Genomic DNA, 25,054 nt, shown 5'->3' with positions numbered 1-25,054 from the left:
AGCAATTTTGGAAAGTGTGAAAATAGATAAGTCCCCTGGGCCAGATGGGATTTATCCCAGGATTCTCTGGGAAGCCAGGGAGGAGATTGCAGAGCCTTTGTCCTTGATCTTTATGTCGTCATTGTCGACAGGAATAGTGCCGGAAAACTGGAGGATAGCAAATGTTGTCCCCTTGTTCAAGAAGGGGAGTAGAGACAGCCCTGGTAATTATAGACCTGTGAGCCTTACTTCGGATGTAGGTAAAATGTTGGAAAAGGTTATAAGAGACAGGATTTATAATCATCTTGAAAAGAATAAGTTCATTAGCGATAGTCAGCACGGTTTTGTGAAGGGTAGGTCGTGCCTCACAAACCTTATTGAGTTTTTCGAGAAGGTGACCAAACAGGTGGATGAGGGTAAAGCAGTGGATGTGGTGTATATGGATTTCAGTAAGGCGTTTGATAAGGTTCCCCACGGTAGGCTATTGCAGAAAATACGGAAGTATGGGGTTGAAGGTGATTTAGAGCTTTGGATCAGAAATTGGCTAGCTGAAAGAAGACAGAGGGTGGTGGTTGATGGCAAATGTTCATCCTGGAGTTTAGTTACTAGTGGTGTACCGCAAGGATCTGTTTTGGGGCCACTGCTGTTTGTCATTTTTATAAATGACATGAAAGAGGGTGTAGAAGGGTGGGTTAGTAAATTTGCGGATGACACGAAGGTCGGTGGAGTTGTGGATAGTGCCGAAGGATGTTGTAGGGTACAGAGGGACATAGATAGGCTGCAGAGCTGGGCTGAGAGATGGCAAATGGAGTTTAATGCGGAAAAGTGTGAGGTGATTCACTTTGGAAGGAGTAACAGGAATGCAGAGTACTGGGCTAATGGGAAGATTCTTGGTAGTGTAGATGAGCAGAGAGATCTTGGTGTCCAGGTACATAAATCCCTGAAAGTTGCTACCCAGGTTAATAGGGCTGTTAAGAAGGCATATGGTGTGTTAGCTTTTATTAGTAGGGGGATCGAGTTTCGGAGCCACGAGGTCATGCTGCAGCTGTACAAAACTCTGGTGAGGCCGCACCTGGAGTATTGCGTGCAGTTCTGGTCACCGCATTATAGGAAGGATGTGGAAGCTTTGGAAAGGGTGCAGAGGAGATTTACTAGGATGTTGCCTGGTATGGAGGGAAGGTCTTGCGAGGAAAGGCTGAGGTACTTGAGGTTGTTTTCGTTGGAGAGAAGGAGGAGGAGAGGTGACTTAATAGAGACATATAAGATAATCAGAGGGTTAGATAGGGTGGATAGTGAGAGTCTTTTTCCTCAGATGGTGATGGTAAACACGAGGGGACATAGCTTTAAGTTGAGGGGTGATAGATATAGGACAGATGTCAGAGGTAGTTTCTTTACTCAGAGAGTAGTAGGGGCGTGGAACGCCCTGCCTGCAACAGTAGTAGACTCGCCAACTTTAAGGGCATTTAAGTGGTCATTGGATAGATATATGGATGAAAATGGAATAGTGTAGGTCAGATGGTTTCACAGGTCGGCGCAACATCGAGGGCCGAAGGGCCTGTACTGCGCTGTAATGTTCTAATTCTAAAAAAAAAGATGTGTCTAGAGGATACGTGAATGGCAGGATCATTAATAGCTGCCGTCTGAAAGTAAAGAAAAAAAACAGCAAAGAAAAAGGAAACAAAAGAGGTTACAATTAAAATGGTTGAACTCAATGTTGAGTCAAGAAGGCCACAGAATACCTAGTGTTACGTGGAGTAAAGCTGTTGGCAGAGGTAGATTAATGATTTCAGCTCAGATATGTGTACAGAACCATTTAAAAGGTGTTAAGCAAACATACAGGTGTGATTAAACAAATAGCTCAGATCTTGATCACACCAAAAGGTTTTCAGGCAAGGCACCAGAAGTTAACACTTCTAGCAAAGAGGAGAAAATTGATGAGAAGGTCGGGGTGGGGGGAGATGTGGGCAAGGTGAATCAAATGGCCTAGCAGCACAATCAATCAATCATGGTCGGATGCTGCGAAACAAAAAAGTGAATTTAAATATATTTTCAGAGGTGCTGGGAATGGTGGTTCCTGTCGGATGGTTCACGGAGCAGACTGCCAAAGTCATTTGGCGGAATGCCTCATCACCAGAATGTTCAAACAAACATGAAGGCATAGTTTGGCTGGTGGTGAGAATGGTCTGCCCCCTTCAGATCCTTCCTACATGCCCAGAGTCTCTCCGCCTCAGCACGCTGCCCTCGAGGTTGCTGTCGTGGGGAAGAGACCGTCGCCTACCTCCTTCTGTAATGTGCCTTTGCAAAGCAGGTGTGGAAAGAGATGTAGTTGTTTTTGTTGAGGCTCATCCCGAGCAGCTCTGTAACACAGGAGTCTGTGCTCTATGTGCTGTTCCCAGGGACGCACACCAAGATAAACATCAACTGCTGCTGGAGGACCATTAACTCAGCGGAAGACGCTCTTTGGTCGGCCCTAAACTTGCTGGTCTTCCAGTGCAAAGAGTTGCCCACAACCGAGTGTTGCAGACTGGCACATTTCAAGGTCCAGGACTGTGTGCTGAGGGATGCACGTAAGCTTCGGGCAGCCGCCGCAAAGGCTCAATGGGGAAAGACCACTGTTTAAGGTCCTCCCACCAAAGTGAACTGAGGGGCTGGACACATGTATGCACCGAATATGTTGTTGCTGTGCAATGCAAATGTACATTGCATATAAAATGGAATGGAAAGAGTTGTGAGGCAACTCATGTTCTGTATCGAAAGAATCTGATCGCTATTGTACTTTCCGAAATGTCAAATTTGAACTGTTTTGTAATTTTTTAATAAATTTTTATACATAAAGTATATTTTTAGAAAAAAATTTTCAAAGGTGCAACATTAAAATAGAAGAGACGTGTCTTAGTAACTCTGGTTGCCACCATGTTTGCCCAGCAAATCTGTGCAAATCGGATGAGCAAAGTCAATTTAAACCATGTGATGCATTTTTAAAGTGGATGCAGGAAGATAGAGAGACCTGGGTGTTCACATACACAAATCAATGAAGGTCAATCAAGTTGAGAAGGCTGTTAATAAAAAAGGATATGGGATTCCTTGGTTTTATGAATAGAGGCATATAATTGAAGGACAAGGAAGTTATGCTAAACCCTTGGAAAACACCGGTTATGCCTGAGCTGGAGTATTATGGACAGTTTTGGGTACCGCACTTTCGGAAGGATGTCAAAAGTCTTGGAAAAGGTGCACAGGAGAAATCCAGAATACTACCAGGTGAGGGACTACAGTTTTGTGGAGAGACTAGAGAAACAGGGGTAGTTCTCCTTAGAACTGCGAAGGTTAAGGGGGGATTTAATAAAGGTTTTCAAAACTATGAAAGGCTTTGATAGAGTAAATAAGGAGAATTTGTTCTTACCGGAACAAAGCTTTAAGGTAATTGGCAAAACAACCAGAGGGGAGATGAGAATGTTTTTTTAAAAATGCAATGAGTTTGCTTTCAAAAGGCAATTAGATAAGCACGTGAACGGAAAAAAATATTTGCAAGGCTACAGGGATTGGCAGGCGAGTGGAGCTAACCAAAATGTTCTTGGAGAGCTGGCACAGACTTAACAGGCTGAATGGCCTCCTTTTGTGCTGTAACCATCTATTCTATGAGTTAAGATCTGGAATACATTTCCTGGAAGGGTGGTGGAAGCAGATTCAGTAGTACCGTTCAAAAGAAAATTGGATAAATACTTGAAAAAGAAAAAGACTACAGGGCTAAGGCAAAGGTGTGGGGGAGCTCTTTCAAAAAGCCGGCACTAGCACAATGGGCAGAATGGCCTCCTTCTGTACTCTCAGATTCCATGTTTTTTCACAGCATATTGACTGCCTCTCCTGTCACCAAGCATGAATTATTTTTCAATAGATTAAGACAGACATTAAAAGCAGAGATGGGCAAAAGTGTTAAGTGGGCCGGACTGGAACCAATGTCCTTGGGGGTGCTTTTGCTAACGTTGTTGGGGAGGGTTTAAACTAATGTGGCAGGGGGATGGGAACCAAATGAAGTCAGTGGACAGTAAGGAGGTAGTAACTAAAGCCTGTAAGGAACTAGATAATGAAGTCAGCGTGACTAAGGGAAAGAGTAGACAGTGAGCAGATGATGAACGCAAAGGGACTGGTGGTCTGAGGTGCATTTGTTTTAATGCAAGAAGTGTAGTAGGTAAGGCAGATGAACTTAGGGCCTGGATTAGTACCTGAGAGTATGATGTTATTACTATTACTGAGACTTGGTTGAGGGAAGGGCATGATTGGCAACTAAATATCCCAGGATATCAATGCTTCCGGCGGGATAGAGAGGGAGGCAAAAGGGGTGGAGGAGATGCAGTACTGGTCAAAGAGGATATCACAGCTGTGCTGAAGGAGGGCACTATGGAGGACTCGAGCAGTGAGGCAATATGGGCAGAACTCAGAAATAGGAAGGGTGCGGTAACAATGTTGGGGCTGTACTACAGGCCTCCCAACAGCGAGCGCGAGATAGAGGTACAAATATGTAAACAGATTATGGAAAGATGTAGGAGCAACAGGGTGGTGGTGATAGGAGATTTTAATTTTCCCAACATTGACTGGGATTCACTTAGTGTTAGAGGTCTAGATGGAGCAGAATTTGTAAGGAGCATCCAGGAGGGTTTTCTAGAGCAGTATGTAAATAGTCCAACTCGGGAAGGGGCCATACTGGACCTGGTGTTGGGGAATGAGCCGGGCCAGGTGGTTGAAGTTTCAGTAGGGGACTACTTTGGGAATAGTGATCACAATTCCGTAAGTTTTAGAATACTCATGGACAAAGACGAGAGTGGTCCCAAAGGAAGAGTGCTAAATTGGGGGAAGGCCAACTATACCAAAATTCGGCAGGAGCTGGGGAATGTAGATTGGGAGCAGCTGTTTGAAGGTAAATCCACATTTGATATGTGGGAGGCTTTTAAAGAGAGGTTGATTAGCGTGCAGGAGAGACATGTTCCTGTGAAAATGAGGGGTAGAAATGGCAAGATTAGGGAACCATGGATGACAGGTGAAATTGTGAGACTAGCTAAGAGGAAAAAGGAAGCATACATAAGGTCTAGGAGGCTGAAGAAAGACGAAGCTTTGAAAGAATATCGGGAATGTAGGACCAATCTGAAACGAGGGCTAAAAGGGGTCATGAAATATCTTCAGCAAACAGGGTTAAGGAAAATCCCAAAGCCTTTTATTCATATATAAGGAGCAAGAGGGTAACTAGAGAAAGGATTGGCCCACTCAAGGACAAAGGAGGAAAGTTATGCGTGGAGTCAGAGAAAATGGGTGAGATTCTAAACGAGTACTTTGCATTGGTATTCACCGAGGAGAGGGACATGACGGATGTTGAGGTTAGGGACAGATGTTTGATTACTCTCGGTCAAGTCGGCATAAGGAGGGAGGAAGTGTTGGGTATTCTAAAAAGCATTAAGGTGGACAAGTCCCCAGGTCCGGATGGGATCTATCCCAGGTTACTGAGGGAAGCGAGAGAGGAAATAGCTGGGGCCTTAACAGATATCTTTGCAGCATCCTTAAACACGGGTGAGGTCCCGGAGGACTGGAGAATTGCTAATGTCGTCCCCTTGTTTAAGAAGGGTAGCGGGGATAATCCAGGTAATTATAGACCGGTGAGCCTGATGTCAGTGGTAGGGAAGCTGCTGGAGAAGATACTGAGGGATAGGATCTATTCCCATTTGGAAGAAAATGGGCTTATCAGTGATAGGCAACATGGTTTTGTGCAGGGAAGGTCATGTCTTACCAACTTAATAGAATTCTTTGAGGAAGTGACAAAGTTGATTGATGAGGGAAGGGCTGTAGATGTCATATACATGGACTTCAGTAAGGCGTTTGATAAGGTTCCCCATGGTCGGCTGATGGAGAAAGTGAAGTCGCATGGGGTCCAGGGTGTACTAGCTAGATGGATAAAGAACTGGCTGGGCAACAGAAGACAGAGAGTAGCAGTGGAAGGGAGTTTCTCAAAATGGAGACGTGTGACCAGTGGTGTTCCACAGGGATCCGTGCTGGGACCACTGTTGTTTGTGATATACATAAATGATTTGGAGGAAAGTATAGGTGGTCTGATTAGCAAGTTTGCAGACGACACTAAGATTGGTGGAGTAGCAGATAGTGAAGGGGACTGTCAGAGAATACAGCAGAATATAAATAGATTGGAGAGTTGGGCAGAGAAATGGCAGATGGAGTTCAATCAGGGCAAATGCAAGGTGATGCATTTTGGAAGATCCAATTCAAGAGTGAATTATACAGTAAATGGAAAAGTCCTGGGGAAAATTGATGTACAGAGAGATTTGGGTGTTCAGGTCCATTGTTCCCTGAAGGTGGCAACGCAGGTAAATAGAGTGGTCAAGAAGGCATACGGTATGCTTTCCTTCATCGGACGGGGTATTGAGTACAAGGGTTGGCAGGTCATGTTACAGTTGTATAAGACTTTGGTTCGGCCACATTTGGAATACTGCGTGCAGTTCTGGTCGCCACATTACCAAAAGGATGTAGATGCTTTGGAGAGGGTGCAGAGGAGGTTCACCAGGATGTTGCCTGGTATGGAGGGCGCTAGCTATGAAGAGAGGTTGAGCAGATTAGGATTATTTTCATTAGAAAGACGGAGGTTGAGGGGGTTCCTGATTGAGGTGTACAAAATCATGAGTAGTATAGACAGGGTGGATAGCAAGAAGCTTTTTCCCAGAGTGGGGGATTCAATTACTAGGGGTCACGAGTTCAAAGTGAGAGGGGAAAAGTTTAGGGGGGATATGCGTGGAAAGTTCTTTACGCAGAGGGTGGTGGGTGCCTGGAACGCGTTGCCAGCGGAGGTGGTAGATGCGGGCACGATAGCGTCTTTTAAGATGTATCTAGACAGATACATGAATGGGCAGGAAGCAAAGAGATACAGACCCTTAGAAAATAGGCGACATGTTTAGATAGAGGATCTGGATCGGCGCAGGCTTGGAGGGCCCAAGGGCCTGTTCCTGTGCTGTAATTTTCTTTGTTCTTTGTAGTATCAGCAATTGTACTTTCTGATCGATTGGCACGATCTTTGAAAGTTCTCTTGTTCTAGTATTATTCACAGTTTTAGAACAGAATCACAGAATAGCCTCCTGCTGTGCTGTAACTATTCGGCCAGTCATGTCCGTGCCAGCTCTCCACAAGAGCAGCTCAGCTAGTCTCACCCACCCCCCCCCCCACCTTCCCACTGCCTTTTCCCCACAGCCCTGCAAATTCTCCCTCCCATTAATTATCCAGTACCCTTTTGAAAGCCACAATTGAATCTCCCCTTCAACACACTCTCAGGCAGTGCATTCCAAATCCTAACCACACACTGCGTAGAAAACATTTTTCCTCATTTTCCTCTTCACTCAGACACTGTCATTTCTCATCTATCTGTCTGTTTTTTGTGCGATAAAAAGAAATACCATCAAACCAGTAAATGAGGCATGTTTGTAGATGTTTCTGTTAAGCATTACAGGTATTACAAATTTCAGCTGTTCGAGTTTGGTGTGACTGGTTCCCACGTCCCTTCAAGTCAGGAGTTTACTGCTCAATGGTATAATAATAAAACCCCACATCACGTGAACTGAATGCTGTGATTTTACACAAGGCAGACTGATAAACAGTGCAGTTAGGCAAGGCCAATTATGTCAACAAGATGTTTTATTAAATATATTAAAAGGTTGCAGGGCTATGGCAAAGGTGCATAATGTGGGTAAGTTAGTGAACTTTAATCCATCTCACAACATTCTACATAACATAAAAATGAGAAAGCATATCACACTATCCTTGTTACTCTCTCATCAGCACTAGTTGGCAGAGTGCCCACGTTCTCTGTTGCTAATTTCTTTACCAGATTTCTGCAGACCATGTGTCTATCCCACCTTAGCTGACAATAGGGGTGGGTGTTGAAAGGCTTTACCTCTGACACTCACCCAGCTCCGTTTCCCAGGAGCAGCCACTTAAGCTGTCAATTAAACCTGCTACCACTCCTAATAGGAATGTGAGTGTTTACTGGAATGTCTAATAAACAACCACTATCCCAAGCTGATGTGGCACACAGGAAACATCATTAGAATTCTAATTCCCAAATCCCAAAGGCTGTGTGTTGTGGATATAACACCATTGTAAGTAGAATCTAACTCATTTGCATCATCCAAAATTCCTCAGAGCCAGAGTCAAAAATCTCAAACATGACAGAGATAGGGAAAAATGTCTTTATACAGAGGGTAGCTGGAGTATGGAATATTTTGCCATGGGAAGTAGGTGAGGCAAAGATTGCTGCACCTTTTAAAAGGAAAGTATTTGAAGCAGAGGAAAGATAGTGATGTATTTGGGGAAAAAGAGCAGAAGGCAGTGAGATTACTTCTGAACTGTTTTTGCATCGAGCTAGTATTGACATACTGGTACAAATGGCCTTCCTTCCATGCTGCAAACATCAATGGCTCTAGGAGTCGGTTTATTTCCTTTCCCAGTGGTCAGCATTTGGTAGGTATAACACTTGTATTTTTTTCTCTCACCTGGATTTAACATGTTTAAATTTCAGGGGGTTTTTTTAAAGTCAACTTTTATTAAGTGTTATTAGTGCCAGATGGCTGCTGAGGGAAGAAACAGATTCTTAAACAACCACAATCTTCAATAAATCTGCACACACCTGTCACAGAGGACAAAGTTAACATGGACCAGATGGAGAGCACTCCTTCACTGGACTGCAAAGGTAACTTCAGTCACATGTGCAAGTGGGAATGGGAACACAGACCAAACAGCACAAGTTTCGGACTTCAAAACAACGTAACTCACTCCCGTCCTCCAACGCATCACAGACCTCTCCCTTTTGCTCTTTTCCTGCTCCCACCACCCACCCTTTCCTCGACTCTGAACTTGCTTAGCAGCTGTTCAATCTCTAACATCTTCCCGACGTCTTACCTGAAACATTAACTGTTGGTTCTCTTCCTGCACTTGCTGCCTGACCTGCCAAGTACGGTCATGATGATAACTTAGCGTTATGTTGACTTGCATATTAGATACATTACAGTACATACTGAACTAATTAAGAGGTCAACTGACCTGGAGGTTCAAAGGTCAGATCGCACATGTTGAAGAACTGTAACTGTAAAGATTGCTTCACAGACTTTATTCAGCGAAGTTCAATCTCAGTCTTGCTAAGTGTCATTACTGGGAGGATCCAACAGTGACAATAAGGTCTAAAATATTGGATTAGGTTATGACCCATTACAGCCGGCACTCCAAATAGGCATTTGTCTGCATTCACTGTTTGATCTGCTGCTTGCAACCTCCTTAACACCAGTCTCAACCTCTTGCTATGTTCCTCACGGTAGGCACCATGATCAATATTGTCAGCTGAAATATTGGCCGCTCCTGGGGCACTTTGAATTACTTTATGGATCTCGTGCTGGTAAATCTCAGAGGCTGTGTTTATGCCAACTAACAGCCTTTTGTATTGGTACAGTCCACAGTGTGCAACAAATGTCATCACATTAGAGTCTAGGTGCAACTCTAGCTGGTGGCACCCCCACTTTAACTCCAAACTTGGAAAACACCTTAATTAATCAACATCTCCTGGAGATCTCATGTACAGTTGGTATAATATAGCATTCACTAACCACTGCCTCATTCACCTGTCTCATGTCGATGCATTGTCTTGTGTCTCCATTTGGCTTGGGCAATACTACTACTGGACTCACCCAAGGTGTTGGGCCTTCTACTGGTTCAACATTATCCTGGATCTGGACTTCAAACTTGCTCCTCAATCCAAAAGGTGTTCTTTGTACAGGCTGAGCTACTGGGTTGATGTTATCATCAATGGTCAGCTTCACCCGAGGATCACAAAGCTTTCCTATTCCTTGGAAAACAGGTTTGAACTCCTCCTTCAGTTCAGCATATGGACTTCAAGTTCATCTTCAATTTACAACACCCCTAAGCTTCAACAGTCTGTCGGCTCATGAGTGGTTCCCCTTTCTCAACTGTAATGCATATTGGTTGCAATACGGTTCATACTGTACTAGTTAGAAGGACAACTAACCTAAGGGTTCAAAGGTCAGACAGCACATGAAGAATTGTAACTGCAGAGTAAAGATAGCTGAATAAAGTCTGCGAAGCAAAGTTTAATCTCAATAAATGTAGACACATGCCTATTCGGAGTGTCAGAGCTGGTATTTATGGGTCACAAGTTGCCAAGGCATTAATTCAGCAAGAGAGTAAGTTAAGGCAGTGGCAGAGGCAAGAGAACCACAAAATGCCAATGAGGTGAGCAGTTTCCTTGGTCTTGTAAACTACTGTGCAAAATTCATACCAAATTTTGTTACAATGGCTGATCCATTGAGGAAGATAACAAGGAAGAATGAACGATGTGTGTTTTGGCCAAGAACAGAAGGATGTATTCAGAGCACTGAAGGAAAGTCTGATGAGTGCTCACACTCTTGGATATATTACAATCCACAAGCACCAAAGATCATTGCCCAGTGGAACTAGAAGCAGTGCTGGTGCAGACACACACTAGAGGACCAAGAGTCATCGCTTACACAAGCCAGCCTTTGACGGATATGGAGAGGCAATATTCTCAGACAGCAAAAGAGGCCATGGGGCTGTCCCCGGCATATGAAAGATTTCGTGCATACTTGTTTGGCATCGGATTTGAGTTACTGACACCACTGGAGGCCGTATACTCTGAAGTCAAAATCATGTGCTAGGATGGAGAAATGGGTACATAGACTTCGGCAATACAGGTACAAGGTTAGAGGGAGCAAGAGGGAAAAAGAAAAAGAGAGAGTCAGACAGAGATCCAGAACTAGAAGACATCAGGCAGAGGATCCAGACAGGAGCGGGAGAAGTGTATACACAAGTCCTATGTTGCTGTGACAGATGAACTGTGCACAATGGGGAAAGTGTGCTCAGAGGCAACAGACTTGTAGTGCATTGGCTCATGAAGGTCATTTAGGAACGGTCAGTAAGAAACAGAACCTGAGAACCAAGGTTTGGTGGCCTGGAATGGAGAAGGATGCAGAAAAATGTGTCAAATCCTGTCATGGATGTCAAGTTGTTAGCCAATCCAACCCATCTGAACAAATATGCAGTACATTGCTACCAGCCGGACCAGGAGATGGTGTAGCTCTATGTTTTGGGGTCTATTTCCATCAGGAGAGTCAATTCTGGTTGTAATTAAATATTGCAGTCAGTACTGAGTATGTTGTGATAAAGTCTACAACAGCAGAGAAAAGTGACAGCACTGACAGATATTTGCGAGGCGTGGTCTGCCAGTTACTTTGTATTGAGATAATGGGCTGCAATTTATCTCAGACGTTTGCCGACTACATGCAGGTGACAGGAATTCATCACCATAGAGTGACACAAAAAATGGCCACAAGCTAATGGGAGAGGTGAAATGTCAGAACCAATCTCTAGAGCAGCAGATGAGAATTGCCCAAGCTATAGGCAATACTTGGAAGGAGGCACTTGTATTATATGTAGCTGTGAACAGAGCAACTCCACGTACTACGGCAGGGAAGAGCCCAGCAGACTTGCTGTTCAGACGCAAAATCTACACCAAGATGTTGGTAATCAGAGACACCTTTGATGATCATGAGGTTGGAGATCATGATGCTGAGAAGAGGAGTGCAAAGTTTTATGCAGATCACAGAGGGGGTGCCAGAGAGTCTGATGTGATGCCAGGTGAAGAAGTGTTGGTTAGAGAGAGTCCGAGCAAGATGGTCACAACATTCTTTCCAGAACCATATAATGTTATTTCCAAGACTAGAAATAGGGTGACTGTGAGGTTACTAGTAGGAATAGAATATGACAGAAATAAGCCATGTGTCAAAAAATATCAACATTGCAGTATTTTTGTAATGCAGAATCGGAGCTAAATCTCATTCCAGATCAAGACGTGCAGACAGTGGAACAGCAAATAGCAGTTCGACATTGAGATGGAGGATCAGATGGCAGCAGGGACTGATGAGGCACTGGGACCAGAGACTCCAGAGTTTCTGACAGCAGGCTGACAGCTTCCAGTCCAGTGGCACAGATGTAGGCTCCTGAAAGGAGGCGGATACCCTGAAGTCCAGGGATGCTAACCAGAGTTCCTGAGATGGTAGGCAGAGACAAGCTTCAGAGGAAACCACCCAAGAGACATTAGTAATTTATCTAATGTGTAGTTATGAAAGTGCCTCTGTGTTTTGTTAAATATACGTTTTGAGGATTCATTTTTGAAAGATTGAAGAAATGTTAAACTTTTGAGGTTTTCAAAGGGGTACTTGACTTTGAAAAAGAGTCCCTGGAAAATTTTTTCTTTAAAAAAAAAGGGCGTACGGAGAGAGTTTGTGAGGAAAACAAGCCGTTCTGGAAAACCACCTGACTTCCAGCAACAAGCCTCTCCAGGAAGCCACCTGACTACCAGCTCAATAAACAAGAGAAATTTGGACACCTGGAGAAGTTGTTTACAAAGAAGTGACAGGTCAAGATTTATGGATGTTAAAAGTTTCACTTGTTAATTGTTTTGAGTTGGGGTTGAACTGTATAAAAAGGGAGAAAACTTCCAAGGAGAGAAGAGAATTCCCAAGGAAGAAGACCACAACCTAGCTCAGCTTTCCAGCACTTCTAAAAGACCTTGAGAAGTATACTGTGTCAACTCATCTCGTCTCCTTTGAAGAAAAGCCTGCTAAGTTAATTCCCAAAGCCGCCTGAAAAGAACAGTTCTAAAAGATCCCAGTGACCCACCTACGAAACTCGGAGGTCAGACTGCATGCCAGTTTTGGAACACAACATATCTCATCTGCTGTTTCTTCAAGAATAAGCAAGTATTCAGCCCAAATGTTTTTTTGTCTGTAGTAGAACTTTAAAACAAAACAAAACCTTTATCTTTCCAGTTCACCGGTGTGTGTGTGTGTGTACGTGCATGCGTGCGTGAATGAGTGAGAGGGGATACGGTAAAAAGGGAACATTAATATTTCAATCTGTGTGTTTATGCTTTATTTCATTATTGGTTAAGACTGGTTTTATAATAAACTGATAATTTTTGCGTTGATTAAAAAGAAACCTGGTTGGTGTGTTTTGTTCTGGGATAAAAATAAAGTATATAATTGACCGTATCAGTAAATGGAAAAAAAATTTAAAGATATGTTGTGACCCGTGAAGTGGAACTAGAATAAACAGTGCACTCCTCCCACCTCAGTCGTAACAGTATGTATTCATTTGTGTAATGCCAGAAAATCATGCACATGTTTTCAGTCTGATAAGGGAGGGATGTCATAATAACTGAGTGTTAAGTGGACTTGCATAATAGATACAATATGGTACATACTGTACTAGTCGAGGTCATCTGACCTGGGGGTTCAAAGGTCAGAGAGCACATGTTGAAGAACTGTTTCTGTAATGATGGCTGAATAAAGTCTGTGAATCAAAGTTCAATCTCAGTCTTACGAAGTGTCATTTTCTGGTGGATCCGACAAGATTGAGCAGCATTCTCCGTTTTTATTTCAGATTTCCAGCATCCACAGGATTTTTTGCAACTTCAAAAAGCAGTTTGTTGGGCAACTTGCAACCATTCCGAGCCCATTTTTCCCCATTTACTGATACGGTCAATTATATACTTTATTTTTCTCCCAGAACAAAACACACCAACCAGGTTTCTTTTTAATCAACGCAAAAATTATCAGTTTATTATAAAACAATGACTGTGACATTAGAGACCGGATGTGGAATAATGCTAATACAGTTTATTGATAAATTCAGTCACTTGGCCGCCATAAAAATGTAATAACCCAATAATTTGAATGAAGCAAGGTAAACAAAACAAAGTAGGAATTATGTGCGTAAACAAAACCAAAAGGCAGTTTGAATTAAACAACTTTGAATAAAGAGTAGGCTGCATCTCACACAATGGCATTCCAGTTTGTGCATCTAAACTCGTCCTTACGCAGGTTGCTGCCCAGTGTGTAAATTTAGGTAATGCCGATTGGCCAGCCATTATAGAAACATTCAAGCATTTGAATGAGCAAATGTCAACCCGTTTTTACGAGCTTGCTTTGTACTGTTACAAAGAACAAGGGAGACCTGCAATATAAGCATTAATAGCTCAATAAAAAACAATGAGAAGATGCAGGTTAAGATCTAATCAGCACCCAATGATCACCCAAGACTGGCAATGTGAAATGAAAGAATTGTTACAGTAGATAGATGAATTAAACAATATGAAATGAATTAAGTATGGAAACAAAGAGCTGAATTTTACCACTGGCGTCAGGATGAAAAGTGGGTCCCGAGCCCACACATGCTGCCAGCGGGACCGGCTCGGCCATTTTTTTTTTTTTAACGGCAGACCAGCTGCTGATGCTGCCAGCCCAATCGGAGGGCCAACAGCTCTGAAGCCCCGCCAGGAGAGGAGGGCACGGCTGAGGCAGGCTGGAGACTTCAGAGTGCCCCCAGGTAAATAAATTAAAAACAAAAATAAAAAAATCGGGGGAGCTGAGGGTCTGAGGGGCAACCGCTCCAGGGGAATCGTTGGGGCCATGGAGGCTGCCTTCCCTGCCTATGCCCCCTCTTTGGGACATTGCGCCTCCGGTTCCAATGGTCCCCCAGACTGCTGCAGGGAAGCCGCCTCCCCGTGCGGTGGGGGGGGGGGGGGGGGGGTGGGGGTGGTCACCTGACCATCAGCAAAATCCTGCTAGCCCTGTAAAGTGGTACTTGATAGGGTCTTTAAGCTGCCCGTCACCCTGCAGTGGAGAGCTGTCCCGATTCGGGTCCCCATTATATTACCAGTACCCACCCACCCTCCCCTGCACACCTCCCAGCCTCCATTCCTGCCACCCGGGTGGGGTGGGGCGCCGGTAAAATTCTAGCCAAACTCTCCCCATTTCCTGGCTAGCATTCCTCCACAAATACCAGACTAGTCACCATCTCATTGCCGTTTGTGGAACATCACTGGTACAGAACTGCTGCTGTGTTTGTCTAGTTAACAGTCACAGCACTTCAAAAGTACTTCACTGTGACACTTAGACAACAAAAGGTGGCTGTTCGGATTCAAGTATTCTTTTTTCCCTCCTTTTATACTAGATAGAATTAGAGTGCAAGCGTGCCGGTGTATCATTGCGTGTGTGAGGGAACTAAGTGCTGGGGAATGGAACAAATGCCAGTTCAGACACCCAGTATCAAAGGAACATAGGAATCGATATGTAGGGAAAAAAAAAGGTCTACCTCGCTCACCTTCTGCCAGTCGCATGACACAATGATAATGGAACTCTTGACTAATCATAGCAATCAACCTCTATCAATAGTCTACAACAGACGCAGACATGAAGTGAGGAAAACCCAGGTGGTGGAGAGCTTTGGGAACCATAGGTCCAAAGCCACCTGTTCAAGCATGTCACACTTAAATCACATCTCAAATTACTAGTTTACTGTATCCTTAAGGTTATTTTCAGAAAGAAATCTATCTAATTTGCTTTTGCATGGATCAATATTGTTCCGACCATTTTATCAGGGAGCCTGATCCATCGCTTCTACCCCTTCTGGGTCAGGTTAAATGCAGTGAATCTTCCTCCACAAAACGTTCCAATGCTATCTCTAAATTCAACTTCAGAAGAACGCCCCTTACTGCATACATGTGACATTTTTTCTATTTCCGTACCAAACATCTTTAGGCCTGCCCTGAGTGGCATTGCCCAAGATGTCTAACTGAAGGGAAGTTTGTGGTGTGGGCCTATTCCTACCAGCAGCTGGAATGAGGCTGCCCAAAGCTGTTTTACATCGGACGCCTGCAGCCAGCACGCAGAGGGCATTTTTAACCCAAGAGTTTGCGCTGATTGTGACCCCAGATTCCGGAGTTAGAAGGCCACTCAGTATGTCGCACTCAATTTGTTTTCGATTATGATAAAGACTTCCTTGATGATTAGTTGGATCGTAGCTTTTTTGTGAAAGATGCAGTGACAGCTCTCGTTCATGGCGATCTGGAGCAGCAAAACAACACAATCAGTTCACAAGGAGGCCATAGACTAGTGTTCGGTTGTATGGAGCAGCTGATTTTGCGCAAGCTCGGTGTTTATTTCTTGCATATTTAACACAACAACCTGCATTTAAATAGGGCCTTTAATGTAATAAACCGTCCCAAGGTGCTTCGCGGGAGCATTATCAAACAAAATTTGACAGAGCCACATAAGGAGATAATTCGGACAGATGGAAAAAGCTTGGTCAAGGAGGTAGGTTTTAAGCAGCAGCTTAAAGAAGGAGAGAGACGGAGAGATTTAGGGAGGGAATTCCAGAGCTTAGGGCCTAGACAGCTGAAGGCGCGGCCACCAAATGTGGAGCAATTAAAATCGAGGATACACTAGAGGCCAGAACTAGAGTCCAGAAATCTCAGGAAGAGATTACAGAAATAAAGTGGGACGAAGGCGTGGGGAAATCTGAACACAAGGATGAAAATTTTTTAATTAAGGCATTGCCAGACTGAGAACCAATGTAGGTCACCAAGCACGGAGTGATGGATAGAATACTTAGAAGCATAATGAATGGAAGTGACGTCTTTCAACACCATGGTGACCGACAGGCAGTATCTCACTTTCATATTATTGAATTTTCTTATTCCCATTGCGAGACTGACTGGCTACTTACATACACATGTGAGCGCAGCGTTGAATGTAATACAGACCCGCATCATGTGTTTACTTCCATAGAACAGGCTGCCTTAAAGACTGACTTTTGAGAGTCAGTGCTGTTACAAGTTTGATAGTATCATAGAAACCAACTCTTTTCATGTCATTTTGACCACATCCCCTTAATATCTTTCCACAGAATCTTACAGCACAGAAGGAGGACATTATGTCTGTGCCTGCTCTTTGAAAGAGCCAACCAATTAGTCCTACTCCCCTACTCTTTCCCCATAGCCCTGGAAGTGGTTTTTTCCCCTCAGAGTCAGAATGGCACAGAAGGAGGCCATTCGGCCCATCGAGTCCATAGCGGCTCTCCCTAGAGCAATTCAGTCTGTCCCATTCCCCCACTCAATCCCCATAGCCCTGCAGGTTTATTTTCCCCTTCAATTATTTATCCAATTTTCCTTTGAAAATTACTATTGAATCTTCTTCCACCACCCTTTCAGGTAGCACATTCCAGATCATAACAGACGACTGCAGACACCCACTGTACGCTGCGAAGGGCAGTTGATGCTGGGAGAATTGTGCATCTGTATGCCAGTGAGGTTACCGTGCTTCTCAATAGTTCGAGGCTGTTCTTTTCCAGAAATTCCTACATTCATTAAGGAGTCTGACTAAAGACCATTTCTCTGGTGGATGCTGTTGATAGCTGCATTTACCTTGTCACCTGGGTCTCATGGGAGTGAGCCAATTGAACCATACTCCCCCATTTAGATTTTTCCAACATACAGGCAGTCTTCCCTCAAATTGGTTGCGCTGAGTGTCCAATATCATAACTGTGCACAGGGGTGCCTCTAGCAGTGCAACCAGTGCCCTTCGCTGAGTGCTGAGGTGCAAAGATAATGGAACAGGCTTGACATCATGACACAAACACACGTTTAGAACACAGTTTGATTTTAGGAAGTCTTGCATTTCTATAGCACCGTTCATCACATCAGGACCTCCTAAAGCACTTTTGAGGTACAGTCACTGGTGTAATGTAGGAGCCAATTTTCACACAGCAAGCTCCCACAAACACCAATAAGATAACGAGATGATCTGTTTCAGTGATGTTGATTGAGGAATAAATATTGGTCAGCACACTGGGAAAACACCCCTTCTCTTTGAAATAATAAAGTATTACAAATATTTCCAGCACAGGAATAGTGTCATTCAGTCCAAAAGATCCTTGCCAGTGTTTATGATCCACCTGAACCTCCTCCCACCATCAACACAGCCTTCCATTCCTATCTCCCTCATGAGTTTATCCAGCTTCCCCTTAAATTAAAGGTCTGCAAAGGAAACCCAACCAAGCCTGAATGCCAGACCCGGAAGTGTGACCCGACCCGAACCAGACGCATGTCGTCGGGTCCCGGAGTCGGGTCAGGTAGCAGACCTTTACCCATGTACCCGACCATGTGTCGGGTGGGGTCGCACTTCCGGCTCCGGCATTCGGGCTCAGTCAGGTTTCCTTTGCAGACCTTTACCTTATTCTGCAAACTTGAGGATCATTCCCCAATACCTATTGTCTAGGTCATTAATGATCAAAGCTATATTAGCTGTCCACTGTTCACCTGAACTACTTGTGATAGTGAGTTCCACATTTTAACCACTCACTGAGTAAAATAGGATGTTTTACAGCCACCTGATGGGGAAGACAGCAGCTCTGTTTAACACTTCATCCAAAAGGTGCGTCTGACAGTGCAGCACTCCCTCCCTCAGTACGGCATTGGAATGTCAGGCAACATTTATGTTCAAGTCTATGAGGTGGACCTCAAAAGCACAACCTGCTGACTCAGAAGCAAGTGTGCTACAATTCAGCGACAGCTGACACTGAGCGCGAGAACAGCATCGCATTCAAAAGTAGTCTTACTAGATTAGGCAACAGTGGACAGCTAATATAGCTGAAATATAGCTAATATGTTGAAAGTCATAGTGTCATTTACAGCATAGAAGGAGGCCATTCAGCCTATCGAGTCCACGCTGGCTCTCCATGGAGTTATCCAGTCAGTTCTGCTCGGTCCCTATAGCCCTGCAAGGCTATTTCCTTCAAGTATGCAAAACAAGGTTTAGAACTGCAATCACAAGCTGAACTAGAATAATGAGACACTTTGTGGAACAGAGGAATTGCTGGATGAAAAAAAAATCACAGGTGTGACCTGGACTTTCAGGAAACCTGTGTAAAGTACCTGACACATGAGGCTCCTTTACAAGTGGGAACATTTGTGGAATTAGTGGTAATCTGTTGTGGTGGATTAAGAATTGGCTGAATTCCCTTAGCCAGAAAGTTATCAATGGATTTGAGTCTGTTTGGAGACTGGTTACCAGTGATGTCAGTGCAGATTTCAGTGTTAGCTGATTTGATCATTAATGACCTAGACAATAGGTATTGGGGATTAATATAAAAGCAAAATACTGCAGATGCTGGAAATCTGAAATAAAAACAAGAAATGCTGGAACCACTCAGCAGGTCTGGCAGCATCTGTGGAAAGAGAAACAGAGTTAACGTTTCGGGTCAGTGACCCTTCTTCGGAACTAGCAAATATTAGAAATGTTAGACGTTATAAGCAAATGAGCCGGGGGTGGGGCAAGAGATAACAAAGGAGAAGGTGTAGATTGGACAAGGCCACATAGCTGACCAAGAGGTCATGGAGCAAAGGCAAACAATACGTTAATTTATTGGGGATTGATCCTCATGTTTGCAGAATAAACAAACCCACCTGCAACAGTGGAAGCTCAACTATTATGTCCAGGGAATGGACCCATGTTTGATAAGGTATGACTTATTTACAAAAATGGTTTGCTTTTCAAACACGTTCTAATTCTATTCAGATTTCCAGTGTTTGCATTTTTGAGTCACATTTCATTTCATCTCTTGTATTGGCTGGTGAAATAGTGCAGTCTAAAAGAGTTACTTTTAACTGTTTGGGAAATACTGGGCTTTTCCAATGCTAGAATTGTAGCAGGTAATGTCTCCACTCACAATTTGCACAAGAAAAGTTACATGTTTCGGAGTGACCCAATCAGTAGCATGCTCACACCAATGCGTAAACTCGCCTCCATTTTCCACAAACAGCCACTTATCCAATTAGAGCACACTAATGCAAAAACAAAATACTGTGGATGCTGGAAATCTGAAATAAAAACAGAAAATGCTGGAAATGCTCAGCAGTTCAGGCAGCATTTATGGAGAGAGAGAAACAGGGTTACTGTTTCAGGTCTGTGACCTTCCACCAGAACAGAGCAATTAGAGCACACTGACCCCATCACAAGGGGTTCTGGGACTGCACCCACAAGCTTTCAAGCATCTGCAGGTACCCTCCCATTCTGAAACTAAAACAAAATGTTGGAAATATTCAGCAGGTCTGGCGGCATTTGTGGAGAGAGAAGCGGAGTTAACATTTCAGGTCAGTGACCCTTCATCTGCAATGCTGTTACAAAACCCTCCCGTTCTGTCTTGTCATGCACTGTTATTTATAAAAATGAAGACCCCACTCTGACTCTGACCTTTAATCTCCTGCACTGTTCCAATGAAACTATACATAAACTGAGGAATAGCACCTCATCTTTCAATTTGGCATTTTATAGCTTTTCGGACTCAATGCTGAACTCAATCATTTCATATCATAACTTCTGCCCCCCAATTTTCAGACAACAGCTGTTGGCGATGATTCTGTTTTTCCCATTCACACCTCCTCTAGACCCATCCTTTTGTTTCTATACTTGCCCCATTACCATCTCCTTTTGCCATTTAATCTCTCCAGCCTTTCACCCTATCACAGTCCTTCCCTTTTGTTCCATTCCCGCCTCTGTGCTCAAAACCAGTTACAGCTCTAACTTGTTCCAGTTCCGATGAAAGGTCGACTTGAAATGTTAACGTTGTTTCTCTCTCCACAGATGCTGCCCGAGCTGCTGAGTATCTCCAGTATTGTCTGTTTTTATTCCAGATTTCCAGCATCTGCAGTATTTTGATTTTGTATTGGGAAATGAAACTTTCAGTTATCAATATTAGAGAACAGTCAGGAGGTCAATTCCCTAAAACAGTATTATTTGCTTTACATGTGGCCCAACTGATGGCAAATGAACAGAAACACCACTATGTAGCTTGAATCAGCTCCCTGAAGCCCCTCCAGAGCAGAGTGACAGACCCATATTTTACAGGCATCTGCAATGCCGTTACAAAATGCCACCTGCAAGTTCCCCTCCAAGTCACGCACCATCCTGATTTGGAACTATATCGCCGTTCCTTCACTGTTGCAGGGTCAAAATCCTGGAATTCCCCTCCTAACAGCACTGTGGATGTACCTACCCCACATGGACTGCTGTGGTTCAAGAAGGCAGCTCACCACCACCTTCTCAAGGGCAATTACAGTTGGGCACAAAATGCTGTTGTTTCTCTGCCCTGGTCTCTGTCTGGAGTGCAGCCCATTGATGAGACCCTACCATCCAGTCACTAGAGGTCATGTGTACAAATAGCCCCTTGAAATGCATATGTTTCATATTTCATTTATTCACTTAAAGCAACAAATGGGCCAAAATTGTCCTCCTGGGGAAAGGGGGTTTTACTTCAACTATTTAGTTCTTTGCCTTCTTTAAATTCAGCTGGATTGCCCATGACTGCTCCAGGACAATTAATTCCCATTGAGTTGCCAACAACCACTTCCAGCTGGTTCTAGCTGGCGCGAGCCGCCCCTGACCGGTTTCAGCCGCCTGGAGAGACTCAGCCGCATGTACCACTCAAAGGTTTCCCGTGGGGGTGGCTGTAAAAGAAGGGGGATGGGAAGCTTGGAGAAAACCACCACCAAAACACTGTCTGGCAGATATTGTAATTTGCTCTGAGCAAAGCACTTCTAGAATTACCTCAGCGTCACTCTGCAATAATTTTCAATTAAAAATGGAACAGCTTGATTAAGGGAGATGCTGCGCACCCCTGCGAGTCGGGCGGAAGCGGTACATTCCTGGCCGCTTGTTACAATGTGGCTAAGCAACAAGAGAGGCGCCATCAGCACCTTAGATACAATGTAGCAAATAACTGTTACAAAGCACCTCCTCCCCCAGGGGCCACTAAACTTTATCAGCAAAATATACTGAATACAACAAAAAAAACACTACTTTGCAACAACTTTATCAGCCACTGCCAGTTTACCTGGCCCGAATGGAAATGTGGATTATCCGTTTCAAATACATTTTACATTCTTTTCAAAACCACATTGCTGTTTAGCCGCCAGTTTCATTTTTCTGTTTAAAACTCCCTCCGAAACGTTAAAAAAACACAGACAATCGAATATTCCCAATACATCTAGACATGATTTCATAAAAACAAATGTTTTAAGTTTTTACACTGTTTATTGACTAAGTTGATGCAATTTAATGTTTATAATTCTGTTGTTGATGTATGGGATCAGACGCTGTGCCACTCTCCTGGAATCCAATGATTTGTGCCCCTGCATTGAGGTTAACATGAGATAACTGCACAACACAAATAGGGGTTAAAAGGTTTATCTACCAAGCAGAATTATATAACTAGCACGGTTTTTTTAAAGTTATTTTCTGATCAACTGCGACCACCGTCTAATGTTAAGACTTTTAATTTCTTAAAATCAATTGCATTAATCTCAATTTAGCAGGTTAAGAGAAACACGGAGCAGACCTCTCGATTTCTCCCCAAGATTTCACATGGGAGATACATGGTCAGTCCCACAAAGACCCTCTTTGTTATCTGCTAGCCAGAATATATTTTGGTTCTTTGATTGGAAAGCCAGCGAGAGAGACCTTTTGTTAAATATTGCAGCTACTATCGTTTATGCGAAATTTGGACTAAAATCCTGCCAGGTATTAGGCAAAAGGAATTAAATGGGGCCTCCAGTCGTAGTAAATACACTACATCAAAAGAGGAGGAAATGTGAGTGTGAACTCCAGGCTGATTTTTCAAAGCAAGATATAGGAACGTGATAACCGACTCAACTCACACATCGTCTCGTACAAGATAGAAACCTGATGGACCCTCTTTTGCAAAATCAAAATAAGTCACGTTACCCCTTTTCAATAATTGGTGTATGGATATTAAAATGTATAACCTACATTTACATTCAATAAATTATACAGTTTGCAAAGCAGCGGTTTGCTCATCGATTAGTGCTGGTTTGAATTCAGATAAACCAACGAAAACTGGGATACTGGAGACGCTGGACTGACAATGTCAGATGGTTAAACGTTCCCCATCAGTTTCTATAGGTGTCAATAACAAATGTCATTTCACCAGCTCAGCACTGTTATCTGGGACACCAGAAGTATGAAAGCGTTGATACATTTATGCAGAAAGCTTGGATCTGAAACACTATTATCTGTAACAATGTTCAAATAGATATGTACACAGTGCATTAATAATTTCAAAAGCCTCTGCGTTTAGAGGGACGCCGAGTCTGACAAAGCGTTGGACACTAGGCCCAGTGTGAGCCTTGGGTCTGTGTGTGCATTGGAGCTTGAGAATGGGCGCGTTACGCGAGATTCAAGTATGTAAGAACGCTGAGATACAATGTTGTTGACTCCCCCCCTCCCTCCCCCCCTCCCCAATGTACTCACTCTGCTGCTGCTGGAGAGAGGAGGAATCTGTCAGGCTGGCCCCACTGGCTGAACCCGGCAGCACCAAGTGCCTCTGAGGTTCGGGGAGACACTTTTTGCAGAAGGAGTGCAGACATGGCAGCAGTTTGGGATCGCGACTTTGGAAATTCTGCTTGCAGACGGCGCACGTCTCCAGCAGGTTGAGCTGGGCTCCCTCCGCCTTCTCCCCTTGTTCCCTACTCTCCGCTTCGTTTCCTGTGTTGAGCCCGGGCTCCTGTGGACTCTCTGCCATCTCCAGAGCGCAGTTTCAGGCTGTTATTCCCCTTGTAATTCCCATCCGTCTTCTTGTTGGCGGTGTGTGGTGGAGTTGGGTTGGGTTTTTTTCCCTCTCTCTCTCTATCAATCCACATATGTGGCCAAGTTGTTGCAGAGGTAATCGCTTAACGACTGTAGGTTTGAGGGCGTTCGGATTCAGGCTGCTGTCAAATGCAGGAAATGCTCCATCTCCCGGACACAGGACGCCAGTGAGAAGCAGCAGATCCATATTCATCACAGCGCGTCATTAGCACCCACATTAATATTAATGACTGCCATCAACAGGCAAAGGAGCCCCTTCTCTTTTTAAAAAAAATGCTATTGCTCCGGAATCATGTTTGTCTATGAAATCTGCAAAATTCCCTTTTTTCAATTCTGTGCTGAAATCAGCCAGAGCTGGGAAGCTGGGGCTTTACTCTTGGTCTCAGTGCCCAAGGATAGGGAATGGGTCAGGGTTTGCCACCCCCCGCCCCCAATACTGGCCAATGACTCCCTCCTGAAAAGTGCACGTGTGGACGTTAGGGGAAGCCAGGATTGGGCTGGGTGGTGAAGCCTCCTGTAGTTGAATTGTCAAATCATAATGCATAGAAACAGGTCATTTGGCTCATTGTGCCTGCAGACTCTTTCAACTATGCTGAATATCCATTTAGTCCCCTGCTCTTTCCCCATAGCCTTGCAAATTTTTACTTTTCAAGTGTCTATCCAATTTCCTTTTGAAAGTTACTTTTGAATCTGTCGCCATCACTCTTTCAGGCAATGCATTCCAGATCATAACAACCCACTTCATAAAAGAATCAGAGTGGAGTGGAGATCTATTAGCAATTATCACTATTAAATTTGTGTCCTCTGGTTACTGAAACATGCACCAGTGGAAACAGTTTCTCCTACTTCATCTGAACCCTTTATAATTTTAAATAACTATTAAATATCCCCTTTACCTTCTCTGCTGTGAGAACAATCCCAACTTCTCCAATCTCTGCATATAAATGAAGATCTTTATCACTGGTATCATTCTAGTAAATCTCCTCTGTAGCCCTTTCAAGTGCTTCACGTGTTATTGTTAAAACTGAACCCAATACTCCAGCTGAGGACCAATCAATGCATTATAACGGTTCAGTGTAACTCTGGTGGTAGCCATTGTCCAGGCTCTCATGGGAAGAATAGCCTTATGGTTGACACCCCAGTGAACACTGAGGACCTTTAGAACTCTCCCTCCATTTGACTCAGTGTCTTTGGGGGGACGGGGCGGTGGTTGGAAGATCAACTGCAAAAAGTTGCATTTATGTAGCACCTTTAATTTACAAAAATATCCCAAAGTGACTAAAAGCTTTGTCAAAGAGGTAGGTTTTAAAGATGGTAAAGAAGTAGAAGGATTTAGGGAGAAAGTTTCAGAGCTTAGGGTCTGGACAGCTGAAGGTATGACTGGCAATGGTGGGGTGAAGGGAGTAGGGGCTGCACAGGAGGCCAGAGTTGGAGGAATGCAGAGTTCTCTGAGGGTTGAAGGAGATTCCGAGATGGGGAGGGGCAAGGCAATGAATGGATTTTAA

General features: G+C 43.9%; 1 protein-coding gene across 3 annotated transcripts in view; it reads right to left on the bottom strand.

The window, feature by feature from the left end:
* The window catches only part of LOC137379737 (E3 ubiquitin-protein ligase TRIM33-like), a 163,141-nt gene extending 139,450 nt beyond the window's left edge, over positions 1–23,691 (bottom strand). For all 3 annotated transcript variants that reach the window (XM_068051040.1, XM_068051041.1, XM_068051042.1), the window contains exon 1: positions 23,214–23,691. In XM_068051040.1, coding sequence (XP_067907141.1) covers positions 23,214–23,484 — 271 coding nt within the window. In that variant the 5' untranslated portion in view covers positions 23,485–23,691. The remainder of the gene's footprint in view (positions 1–23,213) is intronic.
* Between the last annotated feature and the right edge of the window lie 1,363 nt (positions 23,692–25,054).

Source organism: Heterodontus francisci, chromosome 18 (genome assembly GCF_036365525.1).
Source record: "Heterodontus francisci isolate sHetFra1 chromosome 18, sHetFra1.hap1, whole genome shotgun sequence".
NCBI classification, from domain to species: Eukaryota; Metazoa; Chordata; class Chondrichthyes; order Heterodontiformes; family Heterodontidae; genus Heterodontus; species Heterodontus francisci.
The sequence above is the reverse complement of the archived record's forward strand: the minus strand, read 5'-3'. Positions and strand labels throughout refer to the sequence as shown.